Source organism: Rhinatrema bivittatum, chromosome 2 (genome assembly GCF_901001135.1).
Source record: "Rhinatrema bivittatum chromosome 2, aRhiBiv1.1, whole genome shotgun sequence".
NCBI classification, from domain to species: domain Eukaryota; kingdom Metazoa; phylum Chordata; class Amphibia; order Gymnophiona; family Rhinatrematidae; genus Rhinatrema; species Rhinatrema bivittatum.
Genome location: NC_042616.1, coordinates 781641050 through 781660607, shown reverse-complemented (window position 1 = coordinate 781660607; position 19558 = coordinate 781641050). Strand labels below are relative to the sequence as shown.

At 39.3% G+C, this 19558-nt stretch overlaps 1 protein-coding gene across 2 annotated transcripts in view; it reads left to right on the top strand.

Moving 5' to 3' along the window:
- Positions 1-19558, top strand: part of ZFAT (zinc finger and AT-hook domain containing) — a 466784-nt gene that overhangs the window by 235074 nt on the left and 212152 nt on the right. For both annotated transcript variants that reach the window (XM_029592065.1, XM_029592066.1), the window contains exon 10: positions 16435-16608. In XM_029592065.1, the coding sequence (XP_029447925.1) occupies positions 16435-16608 (174 nt within the window). The remainder of the gene's footprint in view (positions 1-16434; positions 16609-19558) is intronic.

Genomic DNA, 19558 nt, shown 5'->3' with positions numbered 1-19558 from the left:
AATGGACTTCTCCTCCAAGAACTTATCCAATCCTTTTTTAAACCCAGCTGCACTAACCACATCCCCTGGCAACAAATTCCAGAGTTTAATTGTGCATTGAGTAAAAAAGATCTTTCTTCGATTAGTTTTAAATGTGCCACATGCTAACTTCATGGAGTGCCCCCTAGTCCTTCTATTATCTGAAAGAGTAAATAACTGATTCACATTTACCCATTAGAGACCGCTCATGATTTTAAACACCTCTATCATATCCCCCCTCTTCAGTCTTTCCTCATAGGGGAGCTGTTACATCCCCTTTATTATTCAAGGAGAAGGCCCATCAGTGACTATCTCCTTTGATTCAGGGGTGCGAGAGCAGGGGAACTCTCGCGTGTGCTATCTGAACCCTAAGCGGCTGCACCTGTAGGATATCGTTCTCCTACTCTGGGTGTTTATTCTATTGGTTTTTGGAGTCTAAATTCAGGTTTTCAGCACACTTTGAGATACACCTTAAGAAAGTGATTCATTCTGCTGAGACCCAAGTCTTCATTCTTCAAGGAGGAAGTTAGGAATATGGTACAGGCAATCGCTCAATAGCAGGTCTCCGTTGCCTCCATTCCACTTGGAGCTTTGAGCAACCTCCCTACTCTAGAGCATTCAAGTGTCTTAGCACCAACATTATGCTTCAAGCATCAAGAATCAATATTGATGCCAAGTGTGCAGACATGAACAACTAGAATGGGAAACCTCCTCAGTGATAGACTTTGAGACCCTAAGAATTGACTATCAGTGCAGAAAGACATTCAACTTATGAATCAGTGCAGCCTCACCTGAGCGCTCCCCTTGGATCATTTCCCTCCATAGATGAGACGTAATCTTCCACCAGAGATTTTGTTCAACTAATTGCCATTCTAATTGAGCTTCAGATCGAGAAAATAGTTGTTGTGGATGGGTGGACTAGATAGACTATATGGTCTTTTATTGCTGTCACATTTCCTTTGTTGGCCTCAAATACTCCAAAAGAGTTGAGGGCAGTGTATATCCACACTTTCCTTGAGGATATATATTAGTGGACGTGGGAAACCTCACATCCTATATTTCTGGTCAAAAAGAAGGCAAACACCAAATATGTCCAGATGAAGGATTCAGCCTGCTTCAACTGCCACCACAGTCAGTCAAGTCAAATTTATTTCTTGCATGCTTTTCTGTTATACCATTTAAGGCAAGATTATAACAAACAGAACAGTGCAACAAGGCCTAAAATAAAGTTAAAATAAACAAATATTGTTATACCAATATTAAATTATAATAGGATCAAAATAAATAGTCAAAAAATTAGAAAAATAAGTTATTTAAAACAAAGGTTATATTGTAATCCCAACCAAAAAGGTTGCTCAAAGTGATGAGCATAATGTAAAAATTGTATGATAAATACAAAGAAATTACAATTGTGACAGGATAGAGTAAAAGTTGACCGAACACAGATAGACTTAACCAATAATAACCCCATAACTCACACATACCAGTTTCAAGATAACATTACAGCCTTTTTTTTAAACAGCTCAATCCTCATTGCTGTACCCAAATCAAGTCTTCATGCCCATCTCCTTCTACAAGGAGATGATACATGTTTATTTTTTTTCAAAATGTAAGATAGTTTTCCAACCCAAGCTATTTTGGCAGTTTATTCCACAGAGAAGGAAAAGCCACAGAAGAAGTTCTATTTCTCAGCTAGATCTTATACATCTCATGAAAAGAAAGAATAGCCAATAGCACCCATTGATTTAAGTGTAATTGGTGATTTGTGGTAAGAACATAAGAAGTTGCCTTATTGGGTCAGACTGAGGGTCCATCAAGCCCAGCATCCTGTTTCCAGCAGTGGCCAGTCCAAGTTACAAGTACCTGGTAAGTACCCAAACAATAACTAGATCCCACGAGACTGATGTTGGTAATAAGCAGTGGCTATTCCCTAAGTCAACATGATTAATAGCAGTTTATGGGCTTTTAACCATGAACTTATCCAAACCTTTTTTAAACCCAGCTACAATGACTTCCTTAACCACATCCTCTGGCAATGAATTCAAGAGCTTAATTGTGTGTTAAATCTGAGAGAATTTTTTTCATTTGTTTTATATGTGCTACTTGCTAACTTCATGGAATGCCCCCTAGTCCTTGAATTATCTGTAAGAGAAAAAACCAATTCATATTTAACTGTTCAAGTCCTTTCATGACTTTATAGACCTATATCATATCCCCCCTCAGCCATCTCTTTTCCAAGCTGAATAGTCCTAACCTCTTTAGCCTTTCTTCAAAAGGAAGCCATTCCATACCCTTTATCATTTTGGTCATCCTTCTCTGTACCTTCTCCAGTGCAACTACGGTATATCTTTTGGAAATGCGGCAACCAGAACTGCACACAGTATTCAAGGTGCGGTCTCACCATGGACCGATACAGAGGTGTTATGACATTCTCCATTTTATTCACCATTCCCTTCCTAATAATTCCTACCATGATTAGCTTTTTTTTTTTTTTTTTTTTTAAATTGCTGCAGCACACTAGCCAACAATTTCAATATATTATCCACTTTAATGCCTAGATCTTTTTCCTGTGTGATAACTTTTAATATTAAAGGAGGAATAGCCTAGTGATTAGAGCAGTGGGTTACGAACCAGGAGAACTGGGTTCGAGTCCCACTGTCGCTCCTTGTGACCTTGGGCAAGTCACTTTACCCTCCATTGCCTCAGGTACAAAACTTAGATTGTAAGCCCTCTGGGGATAGAGAAATACCTACAGTACCTGAATGTAAACCAATGTGATATCTCAGATCGAATGTCGGTATATAAAAATAATAAATAAGTAAATAAATAACTAAAGCATGGGTAATTTTTCCCTATATGTGTCAACTTGTACTTGTCCACATTAAATTTCATCTGCCATTTGGATTCCCAGTCTTACAAGGTCCTCCTGCAATATATCACAATTCGCTTGTGATTTAACTACTCTGAATAGTTTTGTCATGTACGCAAATGTGATCACCTCACTTTGGCGTACCCCTTTCCAAGAACAGATCCCTGAGGCACTGCACTGTTAAACTTTTTTTTTTACCCAAAAAACTGATCATTTAATCCTACTCTTTCCTGTCTTTTAACCAATTTTAATCCACAGAAAGGTATATCTGCTTTTATCCAATGACTTTTTAGTTTTCTTAGAAGCATCTCATGAGGGACTTTGTCACATGCCTTCTGAAAATCCAAATACACCGCATCTACCGGTTCACCTTTATCCACATGTTTATTAACCCCTTCAAAAAACTGTAGCAAGGGATTACAATATAACCTAGAACCCTTTTTAAATATCTTGAATTATATTGCCCACCCTCCAGTCTTCAGGTGCAATGGATGATTTTAATGATAGGTTACAAATTACTAGTAATAGATCTGAAATTTCATTTTTTAATTGGTTCAGAACCCTGGAATATATATCATCCAGTCCAGGTGATTTGCTACTCTTCAGTTTGTCAATCTCATCTGCTATATCTTGCATGCTCACCGTGATTTGGTTCAGGTCATCCGAATTTTCACCCCTGAACGGTTATCTCCCCAACACCTTCATTAGTAAATACCAAAGCAAGAATTAGTTTAGTCTTTCCATGATGGCCTTATCTTCCCTAATTGCCCCTTTAACACCTTGATCAACTATAAATAATTAATAATGGTCCAACTGACTCCCTCGCAGGATTCCTACTTAGGATACTTAAAAAAAAAAAAAAAAGTAGTTATGAGGTTTTGCCTCTACAGACAACTTTTTAAATTCTCTCATAGTCTGTCTTATCAATGTTTATATTTAACTTACCAATGCTTATGCTTTTTCATATTTTCTTCAAATGGATCCTTCTTCCAATTTTTAAAGGATGTTCTTTTGGCTAAAATAGCCTGTTTCACCTCTCCTTTTAACCATGCCGGCATTCGTTTGGTCTTCCTTCCACCTTTCTTAGTGCATGAAATACATCTGGACTGCAATTCTAAGATTGCATTTTTAAACAATGTCCATGCCTGTTGTAAACACTTAACCTTTGCAGCTGCACCTTTCAGTTTTTTTCTAACTATTTTCCTCATTTTATCAAAGTTTCTCTTTCCAAGTTTAATGCTAGAGCTGTGATTTACTTATTGTCCCCCTTCCGGTCATTAATTCAAATTTGATCATGTTATGATCACTGTTGCCAAGTGGCCCCAACAGCATTATCTATCACAAAATCCTGTGTTCCGCTAAGAATTGGGCAGGCTGGGGAAAGCCAGTACTTTGTTCCTGAGTACTATTCACCTACTTTGAAGCAGGTGCAAACTAAATGTGTGAATATGTGCATGAGGATTTCAAAATTAAATCCCTGCATGTACAGAACTTTTCCTCCCCTAACCTAACTCTGCTGCTTCCCCCTTCCCTGTGGAAAAAGTCTGCATGCTGTTCAAAGCCCCAGGTACTTTTACCCTCAGTGGTGGGGGAATAGCAATTTTCAGAAGGACCGTTTTACATGGATAAACAGGTGTTTACCCACATAAAATGTTTAGAAACTTACCAGCCCTGAAAACTGACCCTGTTTTAGTTTGCTTTTCTTTTATATTATTTTATGATTCTTACAAACACATACAGAAAATGATAATCACTAAATAATTTACATTTTAGAAAAAGCAAAACAGGCTGCTGTTCAAAGTGAAGAAGACCATGAGATCTGTTTGTGTATCCCCCTAAATAAGGTGTGTTTAATGTCATATCTACAACTGGCTGTTGTCTCTTCCTCACTCTTCCTTGGTCCCTCATAGAGATCTTTCCCTTCTTCCTTTCTGGACTGTGGTGGTCCTCTGTCCCTCTCCTTTTCCCTACCTCTGTCCAGCATAATTCCGTGGGGTCCTGATAGGCAGCCATCCACTCTCTCATCTTAATCATGTCTCCCTCTTTATTCTCTATTTCTTCCTTTATTTCTGTCTTTTTCCTTCTCCCCCTGTCTTTCCCTTTATACTGTCAACCCCAGTCCCATTTCCTCTCTTCTTCCTTTGAGCCGTTCTCACTTTTCTGGTGTAGCTCTTTCTCTCCTCTCTCTATCAGGCCAGTAGGAGAGCATGTGGTACTAGTGGGAACTGCTTCTCACTACTGTGATAACACAGCTTTCCTCTTTCCTTAGTGTGCAGCCAAGTTATGACAGCTACAATTGTACCCTCTCTTCCCCATATTCTCGCAAATTGCAGCAGCGGAGTTTGATTCTTGAGGGCTGCAATTGGTCCCTCATTCCTCACCTCTGCTAAACATGTGGCAGTGCGGTTTGAGGCTTCTAATGAATGCAAATTGACCCTCTCTGTTCCTCCTCCTCCTTCTGATCTGTAGCAATGTGGGGTGAATTTTCTGGGGCCATAAGTCCCAAACTCACTCTCCTGGTTTTTGGCAGCAGCTCAACTAGTCACAGGAAGCCGCAGCCCACTCCTTTTTTTTCTCCAGCTAAACTTTCTTGCATCCTTTCTGGAGGGGACCCCCTGTGATGGTCTCATGGACCCCTGAAGATAGAAGCTTTAAGCCCCATATTGCTACCCAGTCAGAACCAGGGTGGGGATTTTGACTCTCTTAAGTATCTGTAAGCCAGCACGCCAGTTCTAGTTATGGAAGACCTCTTTGTACGATGCCGTGTATGTCTAATAGTGCTTTAGAAATGATAAATAATAGTAGTTGTAAGTGGGAGGTTGAGAATTTATGCAAACTGTTGACCCATTATAGCTTCCAACAGATGAGTCCTTCAGATAAGAGAAGTACAAATTCCATTTATTAGAACTTCCTCCAAGTCGCCCATCCAAGGATGCATTACCTCTCCATAAACACCATGACATATAAAGTTTAGAGATCTCCCTCTTGAAAACAAACACAGTCAAACCTGTATTACTACTGGAGAGAGTAGGATTTTACTCTATGTATTTTCTTGATTTCCAAGAAAACTGGAGGATATCATCACATTAAAGACCTGTGGGCCTTGAACGAACATATTAATAGTGAAATGTTTGACACAGTTAACCTAGGCATTATAATACCTCTGCTAAACAAAAGGGACTGATTATGTGTTCTGGATTATGAAATACATTTATACTTAGAGATACATCAATTCAAAGGAAGTATTTCTAGTTAGTTGTAGATAAACACCAACCTTTTGTGTGGCATCTGTCCCACAGCGTCTGTCATCTGGACATTTTATGCAAATGGGGTTAACTTGCCTCAGAGGTGCTCCTGATGCTGGAATTACTAGGGCTCATCATTAATTATCTGCAAGTTCAGTTTGAGACTGACACCTCAGTTGGAATTCATAGAACCTGCTAAATGCAACTCAAACAAGGACATATCTGCGGTGATGAAAGGAGGAGGAGTTAGACAGCTTTGACTTTAAAAAGGATGTTGAGCCTAATGGCCTTAAGAGCCCATGACACGTCTCCAAATGAAGCAAGCTCAATGGACATTAATGTCCCAGTGGAACAAAGCTATTCAAGGATTCCAGGAGTACATCTATTTATCAGAGTAGCTCAGAGATGCAGTCTTAGTTATTGTGATGCAATAGAATAGTAACTTTTCTAGGAGATAGAATATGGAGAGAGCTATTTATTTATTTAAAATATTTATATATCGCATATCAAAATTTCTATGTGGTTTGACATAGATACATTCAGAATAAGCTCATCAGACAAAACACAAAAATAAAATTATAACATCAAAAACATAATATAAAAATATCAACAATAGTTTTATATTTTCTGATGCACTAATCTAACATTACTGAGCTGCATTGAGCTAAATCCCTGACTACCTCAATTATTCAGTTTAACTTTTCTATAGCTATGCATGTATGCAATGTATTTATTTCAAAAAGAACATCATAAATAAAGGCTGTGTTTGAGATTGATACCTCATAAACGTATAGAGCCTCTCAATGTTTGTCAGAGGGTGCTCTCTTATAAGACAAAGTCACGTTTCAAGCGTTAACCACAATATATGAACAAGGTTATACGCTGTGTAGACTTGCTTTGGTGATACCAGTGATTATAAACAATCACTTAATTTTAACAATGCTTTTGCAATTTTTTAAAGATTTTACATTTTAGTAAAAATAAGATGGAAACCAATCACTTATCGTTGTATGCTTAGCGTGCATAGGTGACAGCTTTTCTAAGAACACCGGCATGAACCAGACACGTCCGTGTTTCGTGGACTTCTTCAGGGGTTTAATTTTGCAACGGTGTCTACAACAAAAATAACAAAGGTTAAACATATAAACCATAGGTTAATCAAAAAAGTATTTGAACATACGTCATCCAATGCTGAAGGCATACATTGTTGAAAGCTTGTCCCATCACATAGACGCTTTGTGCGTGATCACAGCTTGAAGAAGCAGGATCCGCCATTACTTTACCGCGCTTTATTTAAAGAGAAACCACAAGATTATCTGCAGACCAATCAGAATGAAACCGGAAATTGCGTTAGAAAGCACAGGCTAGAGCAATGATGACCACTCAATGTTGTCATTTAGTCCTGCTGGGGCTTCTGTTGCCAGAGTGAAAATCCACCACTGTTCCCTGTAGTTAAGGTGATTCATGACGTCACCACCCCTCGAATTCATTTGCACCTGTTCTAAAACAGTCCATTGTAGTTGGTTAAATGTATGCGAATACTGAGAGCAATGTTGACAATTGGGGCTTCAATATTAGCTGTATTGATACGACTTCGGTGTTCACGTAGTCTAACTTTTATTTGTCTTTTGGTGCGACCCACATACAAAAGGGGGCATGGACATTGAATGAGATAAATTATCCGTGTGGACTCACATGTAGTATTTGCATTTTTGTAATATTTTTTGTGGGTAATAGGATGTTTCCATTCATGTCCTTCAATAGTAAGCTCACATACGTCAATTTTACCACATTTAGTATGTGTCCCATTAATAACTATGGGTCTGCTATATTTAACTGATGCGTGCACCACCTGGTCCTTGATATTTCTACTGCGTTGGTAAGAAATCAAAGGAGTTTCAATGAAAGAAGGGTGAAGTTGTAAAACATGCCAGTGTTTTCTGATGCTTTCAACTATCAAATAAGATTTATCTGTGTGTGGTAATACACAGATATTAGCTGTGACCGATCCTCTAGTGCGATACTGTAGAAGAGATTCACGGGGTGAGTAATAGGCTCATTTGTAAGCCCTGTATACAACTGAAAATGGATATCCCCGTTCAAAAAATCTTTTTGCCAAAATTTGTGCTTGAATCTTGTATGCAATGTATGCCTGAGAAAACAATTGAGCCATGAGATGTTTTGATTTAATTATTTATTGATGAGACTTATAGCTCACTCTATCCCCAGTTTTAAGCGTGTAACAAATAAGAGACATAATATATGAATTCATAAAAACCCAACCATTAAGAATCATATAACACATAATCATAAAACACATATAAAAACATTACCTCAAAGATGGGTAACCATGCAAATTACTAGCAGAGGAGGCATTGCACATAATAGCGCTGGTTGTAATAAAAAAACAAAACACCAAAGTGTCCAGTTGGGTCTGATATATATCAATCACTAAACACAAGTGTAAAAAGGTGCGTCTACAGTTTTCTGAAGCGAGGAAACACTTCAGATTTAAAATCCTTGGGAATTTAATTCCACAGCATGGTTTGGCTACACAAAATACTCTCATGAGGTTCAGCAAGGTGAATTAGTTTAGGGGAAGGCACATTAAGCAAGTCTTGAAAAGATGAGCATAAGATACAAATGAGCCGGTATATCCTTAAGACGAAATTGAATCATAGGAGAGCAAGGCCAAATTGCTTTGTAAATAAGAGTAATGATTTTAAACTTAATCTTCCAAGTCACCAACAACCAGTGGAGTCTGTTTAGTACAAGTGTTATGTGTTCATATATGGAAGAACTGGTAAAAATACAAGCAGCATTGTTTTGGGCTGTTTACAATACCTTGATAGAAGTTTGAGGCAGGCCAAGATAAAGGGCATTGTAATAGTCATTAATGAAAATGACCAAAGATTGCATGACCATCCATAAATTTGGTCACTGAGAAAAGACTACACTCTGGAGAAGACTTAGCTTAAAAAAACATTTTTTATAACTGTATTGATTTGCATTTGAAATGATGAGGAGGAGTTGAGTACCTAGATTGTGGGCCTGGTATTGGAGAGAAACTGCTGAATTCTAGAATAACAAAGATGAAAATGACTCTTGCAGACCAGTCATACGATTTCAGTTTTATTCAAGTGTGGAGCAAGCTTGTTTTTGGTGAGCCAGAATGTGATCTTAGACAAATTATCTGGTACTGTAGATGTGGCAGGAAGATTAAATCATTATCATTTCAGACGCAAATCAATGCAGATAAAAAAATAAAAATTTAAAAAAAAACACATTTTTTCATGTGAACACACAACACATGGACTAAACAGACGCCATTGGCTGAGGTGACTTGAACACTTGACACAACAGAAAATATTGAATAATGTGTCTGAAAGCACTGAGCCTTGAGGAACACCTGTCAAAGGAAAGGGCTCAGAGTTAATGCCATCAACAAAGATCCTCTGTAGTCAGTTATCTAAAAAGGAAGAGAACCAGTTAAGTATAGTGGCTGAAATGTCCAGAACAGTGTGACATGGTTTAAAGCAGTGGCTCTCAACCTCATACTTACTTGCCATTCTAGATATCTCTGCCGCTTTCGACACTGTCAACCACCAAATTCTTCTATCTTGGCTGTCAGAGATCGGCATTTCTGGCACAGTACTCTCATGGTTCACCTCCCATCTCACCCACAGAGAATACCTAGTTAAAATTGACAACTCCGAATCTCCACGCATCCCCCTCATGCAAGGTGTTCCACAAGGATCTTCCCTATCCTCCACCCTTTTTGATATCTATTTCCTCCCTCTCTGCTACCTACTTTCTGACCTAGGTCTCAACTTTTTCCTGTATGCGGATGATGTGCAAATCCTCATCCCCATTCAAAAAACCCTCAAGGACTCCCTGCAATTCTGGGACTCATGCTTAGCCTCCATCAACGCCCTTTTAACCAACCTCCAGCTTGCACTGAAAGCAACAAAAACTGAAATCCTCCTCATCTCTAATAATCCTGAACTCACATCACAGACCTCAGCCAATCCCCCTACCCCTACCCACTCCATCTTACCATCTGTGAGAGACCTAGGTGTTGTAATAGATCAACACCTTAACTTTAAACCCCATATCAATTCACTACTAAAAGGGGGTTTCTATAAACTCCACATCCTCAAAAGCTGAAACCACTTCTCCACACCCAATACTTCCGTTTAGTATTGCAGTCCACCATTCTATCTAAATTGGATTACTGCAACTCCCTTCTTCTAGGCCTCCCCTACACAACAATCAAACCCTTAAAAATCTTGCAGAACTCCATGGCAAGAATCATCACTGACACCCGCAAAAGAGAACACATCTCCCCCATTTTAAAATACCTGCACTGGCTTCCCATCCCTTTCTGCATACAATACAAAACGCTCACTATCCTTCACAATGTGCTATATAAAAACAACCCCGCATGGCTCAAGGAAATGCCACGTTTCCGTACCTCTAATCGCCCTACTAGAACCACCCTCGCTACCCCCCCCCCCCCCCCCCCCCCCCCCCCGCCTTTCCGCCTGGCTCTGTATCCCACTTCCGATGATGTATCTTATGGAAATGTTGACTTTGTAACTCATTGAAATGCTATAAATAAGTTAATACTGCTATTACAGTTTGTAAATTATTGAAATGTTAAACAAGTTAATACTGTTATTACAGTTCACACATGTTTTTTATCTTATTCTCTCTTTCCTCTGTATTGTTCGCGCTCACTTTGCACTTGTTTTCTCCCGGCCCCCTCTCTCCCTTTTCTTGACTGTTCCCCCTCCCCCTCCCTGTTATTTGTAACTTTCATTCTTCTCGAGTTGATTGTAAACCGGTATGATGTGTCCTACGAATGTCGGTATATTAAACGATTGCAAATAAATAAATAAATAATGCCCAATAATTAAAATGGCAGTCAGTCAAGAAAAATGAACTTAAAAAGCCACTTTTACTTACCCTCTCCAGCAGTTCTCCTACTCCTTTCCTTTGGAGGCCAAACCAGAAACAGTAGTAGCTGCTGAATCTGTCCTCAGTCCTCTTACTTAGGGACCACAACCAGTCTCTACTCTCTCTCTCGCACACACACACCGGTCACACCCTCAGGACCAGTTTCTGTTTCTCATACACCAATCATATCTCTCTCTCTCGCGCTCTCTCTCAAATGACATGATTTCCCTGATCAGTCTCTCTCTCTCTCAGACACACACACGTCATTTCCCTGATCAGTCTCTCCTTCTCTCACACACACCTGCACCTCATTTCCCTGATCAGTCTTTCTCAATCACACACCAGCCAAAAACATGCTCCATCTCTTTTTCGCACACCCACATTGACGTACGCAAGCACACCCTCCCTGTCTCATATACCCACCACACACACGCACATAGGGCCCCAGCTGATCAGCTCGTGTTAGACCCTGCCGGCCTGGTCTCGGGCGGCAACAGCCAGCGGTGTTTATCTTCGGTCCCGCCAGCTGCGGGTAGCTCGCGACACTTGCCTGTGCAAGGCAACACCAGTTGAGAATCGCTGGTTTAAAGCATCAAATGCCACGGATGTGTAGCAGTATGAGGAAGACTTTGATGCCTGAGTTAAAGCTGCAGCAACATATGTCCAGACTAGATAATATTTAAGATTCATTATAATGATTGGATTGGAATCCAAATTAAAATTTGTCTAATAAATTGTTCTCATCTATGAATTCCTGAAGTTTTTTTTAAGACTACATTTTCTATCAAGTTAGCTAGAAAAATTAGTGATTATATTGAATGATAATTGTCTAAGCATACTGAATCCAAGTTTGGCTTTAAGATGGAACAGACTGATGCCACCTTAAGTAGAGCTGATAAGTATCCTTCTGTTAAGGCATTTACAGTAACAACTGTGAAAAAAATTACTTAAGTCTGATTGCAAAGCTTTAATCAACATGTTTAAACAAACAGGCCTTTTGGGGACAATTAGTTATCATTCATAGCACTGATACATTTAGAAATGTCCAGAGGTGTATTAGGTTTAAAAGCTTACCAAAGGAGGAAAGAAAATGGGTGAGCATGATGTGAAATTGGCAGTGATCTTATTGATCTTCAATTGAAAAGAATTAGTCAATTTGCTAGGAGTAAACAGGGAGCAGACGAAAGTCGCACATATAGGAAGAGGCACAGATAAGGTGGACGCTGTAAAAGAGCTTGCAAGGCTGAGAAGCAGCGGATTCAATATGGGAGATTTAGTAGGATCTTTTAGCCTGGTCAATCATAGTTTTGTAAATCTTTATCTCCAATCTGTAAACCTTTTGGTTGCTTGTAGATGTCGTCTTACACTAATGATGCTTTATTTGCCTGACCACTTGTATGATAACCAAAATCACAGTAGTTTGCTGAGGGTCACAATGGTCCTTCATACTACCGTATCCAATCCAACTCATATAGGAAGTTTTCCATCCTATGACAGTGGACTTGACATCAGTACAAGAGATGTCAATAAGTGATGGTAGCCAAGCATCATGTAATTACTCTCTATCAATAACGGGTTGCTTCTAGGTATGAGAAATCAAAGTTACATGATGAAAAGAGGGGAGGCCAATAGCAAATCATATTAAGAAATGGTCAAACCATGAGACCTTTTCAGTGGAATAAAATGCTCAAAATGAGCCAGGTCTTGTATAAAAAAAAAAAAAAAGCTATGTCAAATGTGTGACTTAGTTTTTGTCAGAGAATATATAATAACCTAATGAGGCCATGAGCCACAGTCTTCACACCAGCTAGATAGAGGGGACATATCTATGTGCAAATTGGTGTCACTTACAACTAAACAGTTCTTACTGTTGTCTTTAGCAGCAAGCAGTAATTCCGTAAGCAGTGGATGATAGTTTAAAAAACTCCTGGGGATTGTACACCAGCCAAACACCCAACTGGAAGGAGATGAGAGCAGGAACAGTTCAACTTCTTCCACTGAAGCTGTGCTAGATTCAAAGATTTTCTTGCAATGATCAGAAGCTTCACTACCCTGCTTGTCCTTGCAAGACAGAAAAAAAAATAGTACAAATATATGCAACTGATTCAAAAGAACAATGTTTGGATAAAGCCATGTCTCCCTGAAACAAGAAGGTCAGGGCTATGATCTAAAGATAGGAAGAAGTATCTTCCTAATGGTTTGTCCGTTTACATCGAACACAGAGAAATGTTTTTAACAAAAGAAATGACTGGGTTTATAGGCAATACAAATGACACATGGGGATGCTGTAACAAGGGTAAAGTATGGTTTTTGTCATGACGTTTAGGAATGATACCATATTGGCATTGGCCAAATATCGTCTGAGTAGCATCTCCCATGGCTCAGCAGACAGTATAAGGGCAGGAAGAGTAAAGAAGACAAAACACCAAAGAAAAGGCAATAAAAGCAGGTAGTGTGTGCTGCATGTCATGCATGCTTTGTGCACACAAAGGCGATACCACTTTGGCATCAACATGGACTCCTTAACAATGATGCCCCTGAATGTCATTAAAAGGGGGCTTGACTGGCTAGAGACAGAATAGACAGCAACGGCTGAGCAACAGGAAGCATGTCAGTGGGCACTGTCGGGCTCGCACCTAATTGAGAGCAAAACAGTACAGGCACTTCACCAAGACAAGTAGGTACCAGTGAGCAATCTGGGTGCAGACTGGTCTAGTAGAGAGAATGTGGCTAGTCTGGCAAGTGGAAAGAAAATTGTGGAAGGAAATTGTGGAACTTATGAACCGGTAAAGGATTAGACTCGAGAACAATATATTTTCACAGAAAAGGTGGTAGATACCTTTAATACCCCCCAGAATTAGGTGGGGATGCTAAAATGTTAACTCCTTTCAAAAAGGCATAGGATAAACACATAGGATCCTTACTTTCAAAAAGATAATAGATAGCAGAAAATGAACTATTGGCATAACATGCCAAGGAGTTATCCAGTAGTGGTAACCTGCACAGAGCAGCAGTAACCCTAACAACTGTAGTATGGCTTATTGAACTTCTAAAAAGGTGTGGAGTAACCTAAATGGAATGACTGTGGTTAAAATCAAAACTTCAATCAGCATGATGATGCCAGGTGTTTTGATGGGTATGTGGATTGCTAGAAAGCTTGGTGCTAACACATGATGGTGAATGTTGGATTCAGTGTTGGTCTTTCAAGAATCAGAGGATGTTAACAAGGCCTGAAATAGCCTACCAGTAGAATTGCTGGAGGCCAGTACTTTTAACAGATTCTGGGCATGCTTGGGACTAATATGGAGGACAGTGGTACTTAAAGTGTTGGTACTTAGTGTTGAAGGATAAGGAAAGTCATTGGAGATGGCAGAACTGAAGTTGGGTTGCTTTTGGATGTTGTACACTTAGCTTTCCAAAATGGAAGAACTTCAACCAGCCAGACTGGGTAGATCAATATGGTCTTTTTCTGCTGTCATTTACTGTTATCTTAAAATTCTCTGGGGTAAGAATGACAGTCTTTAATTTGGAGTTATGTATCACCTTGCATCCAGACATGATCCCAGTGCACTTCATAATTTAATATTTCAGGAACATGCATATGTTTGGGGAAGAAATCAAGCTAGTTTCTTACTGCTTAAATAATATACAATATTGATAAGTGTTTGTGATTCTCAGCATCAAGACATGATGAATGACTTTGTCCTCTATCCATTAAATTAACTACTGGAAATAGAGATAATTATGCTTCTGCTAAGGTAGCAATCCATCAAATATTACATCAAGGATCATGGATGACTTGAGCTCAAATGTTTACTGTAACTGAAATAACTTTTGCCTTCATCCCGATATTTCTCTCTTTCCTTATCAACTGCAACAGCATAGCACCTGCTTTGGATTTCCCTTAATATTTAAGTAAAATTATACTTTGCTTGGAACAATGCCTGGGTAATATAAGACAAAGTTGAAGGAGGTACAGCTGACATTTTATTGCTTATTTGCTTATAAATTGAATGTGGATTTCATTTGAAGATATTTAGAAAAAAATCTGAAAATTTTATATACATATTAACTTGCGTCCTGTTTTATTTATTTACAGTTTTTTATTTACCGACATTCGTAGGTACATCATGCCGGTTTACATAAAACAATATGAACCGGAAGAAGAAATTACATGAAACAATAATAATGGTAACGAGAGGATTGAGTAATTAGTGGATTTAAAGACACTAAGGTCAAAGCATTAATAAAACAAAAGAGGAAATAGCAAAGGAGAAGTCAAATGCTATGTTGCAAAATAGTGTATCGGGCTAAAACAATGAGAGGATAAACAATTTGAGAGTGTAAATACAAGGAATTGGGCCTCAGAAAGGGGTTGAGATAGGGGTCCTGAAGGTTAAGGGAATGCTTGTTTGAACAGCCAGGTTTTGAGTTTTTTCTTAAATTTCTGGGTGCACTGTTCAAGTCGGAGATCGGGAGGCATGGCATTCCAGGATGAGGGACCTGCAATGGATAGAGCACGTTCTTTTATGGTATTAAGATGGGAAAGATTAGGTGAAGGAATGCAAAGAGTGCCTTTATAGGAAGATCTGGTTGGTCTGTTAGAGGTGTGGAGTCATTTAATCAGTGCATGTTCTGGTTGTGTAGAGTTTTATGTATGATGGTGAGTGTTTAGTAAATGATACGATGGGAAATGGGGAGCCAGTGAAGATCTCAGAGTATGGGGGTGATCTGGTCTTTTTTTGCAGGTATTAGTGAGAATTCTGGCTGCTGAATTTTGAAGCAATTGCAGGGGTTTAATAGAGGCTTTGGGTAGACCGTTGAGAAGGGAGTTGCAATAATCTATTTTGGTAAGTATTGTAGCTTGCAATACAGTGTTTTATATGAAACAGTTTCAGCATTTCTAGTTTTCATGCAAGAGGTGTATTCATTCCCCATCCAGTTAAGAGTGGAGATTACATACCCGGGTGTGGAACGGAAAGGAAATTTTAAGTTCCTCTAATGACACAGAACGTTGTCAGTATATTTTTCCCATTGGCACCATTGATCGTTTACAATATAAAAGCCTTTCATCTTACAATGAATCGCTAAGCCCCTGAGGCAGCCACTTCAACAGTGGCAAAACTCGGCCTGAGTCGGGCAATTGTTTTACACGTCTCCACCTTATTAAAGAATTGAAAAAGACTTTGGCATCTTATCACCTGGAAGTTGAAAAGAACATGGAATAGTGATGTAAGCAGGGCCTAATGTGCTGCATGAACTACTTCCACTGATACTGCTGTCTACAGCTGCCCACGTATCCGTATCTAGATTGCCAGTAATTGTCTTTGTTTTATATGGCAGGCGTGAAACCCTTCAAGTGCTGCCAGTGTGAGTATGCAACTCGCAGTAAAAGTAATCTGAAAGCCCACATGAATCGCCACAGCACTGAGAAAACCCACCTTTGTGATATGTGTGGCAAAAAGTTCAAATCAAAAGGCACTTTGAAAAGCCATAAGCTCCTTCATACCGCTGACGGTAAGTAAATGCTTCACCGATTCAACTTTACATGGTTAATGCTTGGTATAAGTTTTATAGTGATAATGCAGTTTGCTGTCCTTTTTAAGATCTTTTTATTCTCCCATTGTACGAGATCCAGCAGCTTGAATATTAATTAGCACATTCAGATTTTGAAATAGAATTAAATTGTGCTATTGATGATAATGTATCTAGTCTGAACAAATCATGCTTAATGAAATTCCTCTCTTAGAGTGATCTATGTTTACCTGAAGTCAACCTTTGCTGAAATTAGGTCCCTTTTTGGAATCTGCTCTATAGTTATCTTCTTGGAGATTTAATGTTACATTTAAATACCTTAATAGCTTTAAGAGAGACTATTCTTCAGATGAAAGATTGCTTTTCAAACTCTGAAACTGAGATATAAAAATCAAAATCTCTGGAGTGTAATGAGCAACTCGGGAAAGCGTTTGCTAACCCAAAGGGCCTGCCTACCTGTATCTTTGCAGGATAAAGAAACAGCTTTATCTCAGATTTCCCTTCCTGTTCTGGATTCTGCCAGGTCTAAAATCCGACAGTTTTGAAGCTAATTGCCTCTTACTGTCTTCAATATGATTAAGAACATAAGAAATGCTATGCTGGGTCTGACTAAGGTCCATTGAGTCCAGCATTCTGTCTCTGTGCCTAGTGTGGGCCACTAGTACCCACCAGATCCCAAAAAATAGATTTTTTTCTGGTTACTCACTCCCCAGGACAGCAATAGGACCAGCAAGGTGGCAGTCTTCACAAATGAATGACTTGTGATGGAGCTCATTACAAAAATTAGATTTCAAAATTTCCAGAATCTTTGAAAATGCCCTAATACCACATTTCCATATGGGACCCCTTCAGTCTTATCTTTTCTATGAATTTGTTGCCAGAGGATGTAGTTAAGGCAGTTAGTATAGCTGGATTTAAAAAAGGTTTGGATAAGTTCCTGGTGGAGAAGTCCATAAACTGTGGGGATAGCCACAGTTTGTTGCAGGCATTAGTAGCATGGGATCTATTTAATGTTTGGGTACTTGCCAGGCTCTTATGGCCTGGATTGGCCACTGTTGGAAACAGGATGCTGGCTTGATGGACCCTTAGTCTGACCCAGTATGGCATGTTCTTATGTTCTTATGCTCCAAAGACCAATTATAAAAGTTTAAACGAACACAGCATCAGAAGTTACCGGTGTAGCTGGTTGTACATCCACTACCTCTCGCTTTGCAATGGGCCGCAAGCAGTATCAGCAAGAAACACAACAGTTTCATTCATTTGCCAAGTTCAAAAAATCATTTCTATTAAATAATTTGTCTTACATTCCAAAAGTTACTATTTCTACACCATTAAAAATCATTCAAAACCAAATAAAACATATCCCCCACCACTTAAGAAATATTAAAGATAAAAGCAACCTTCATGGTCGAACATATGAAAGCAGAATGTCCTTCGGCATAAGCTCCTTAGCACTCAGACCACCCGACATGAGCCCATGTTTCAGCAGATAACGCTGCCTGCGTCGGGGTAACTATTCCATCAGGGATGATTGTAGAAACAAATCTTAATATCCATATTTGAAGTCATCTAAAGGTCAATTTTATAGTAGAGAAAGATAGTTGAGCATTTTTGCCGTCCTTCACTTATTATGCAAAAAGTGAGGGGGTTTGGGAAGTTGGTGGGCCATCGCCGCATGTTTTAAAGGTACATTTTTTGGCTTTTCAATGCCAGAGCTGCTTGTAAGGCAGTCGGGGGTACCTCCAAATAACTCTGAAGGTAACTTGTGATATTTGTGAGGGTGTGCTGTGGTTCGCGCGGCCCTTTAACTTGATGGTGGGCCTCCATCCCCCAATTAGGCTTGTACCATGGCACAGTTTTTTGTTGCATATTTGTGCCATGATAAAAAATAAAAAATCATGCTGCGAAATTTTGTTGGGATGGGGCTCAGTATTGTGGGGATGCCCCCACTCGATAAAGGTCCCCTACCTCAATAAAACATTGTGGCTTAGTAAATCTCTCTACCAGTGTGCTATCTATATCTTGTCCATCTATCTGTTCAGTCACTGATTTCTTTGGGGACTTCTTAGACTCTCTTTACAGTAAACTCTGCCATCTGTACCTACCATTATTGGCCCTCACGGTATGGGTGTTGAATGCACAATAGTCTCCACCTTTATTGTCCCCAAGAAGGTAGAAGATGAACTGATTTTGAAAGCCTTGTACCATAAGAGCCTATTGTTTCAAATGGAAGAGGTTCTCATGGTGTGTGATCAACCAGCTGGATCCCTTTTCCTGTAGCTTGAGACTTTCTTAGATATTGATTCTTCCTTTCGTCCTTGGGCCTTAGTACCTCTTTGAAAGTTCATCTCCCTGCCATCGTGGCATATCACCAGCAGTCTCCTTCCACCAGTTAGTATCGAAGTTCATGAAGGGATTGTGGTACGTAAACCTCCAGTGCCTTGGGACCTCCTTTTGAACTTACTGATTTGGTGGACTCGAAGTTTCTCACCTGGAAAATATTTCATGTTGTTACTTCAGCAAGAAGAGTAAGCAAATTACAGGCCCTGGTTTTATATTTATGATACCTACAGTTCTTTCATAACAAGATGAAAGAACTGTAGGTATCACCCTAAGTTCCTTTCAAAAGTGTATCTACATGCCAAATCAACCAAATTTATTGTGCTGCCTACTTTCTTTCCGAGACCGCATGCACACAGAGAAGAACAGGCTAGTCACTTCTTAGAATGCAAGAGAGCTCTAGCATGTTACTTGAAAAGGACTATGCTGTTTCTTTGGATCTCAATAAATTGGGACAGGCAAATGCCAAAAGAACTCTAATTGGCTAGCAGACAGTATTACAAGCTGTTATGCACTGGCTGACTTGTAGATCAAGTCTCATCGAGTGAGAGCCACAGTGGCTAGTGGCTCATCTGAGGGTCACTTCCATTGA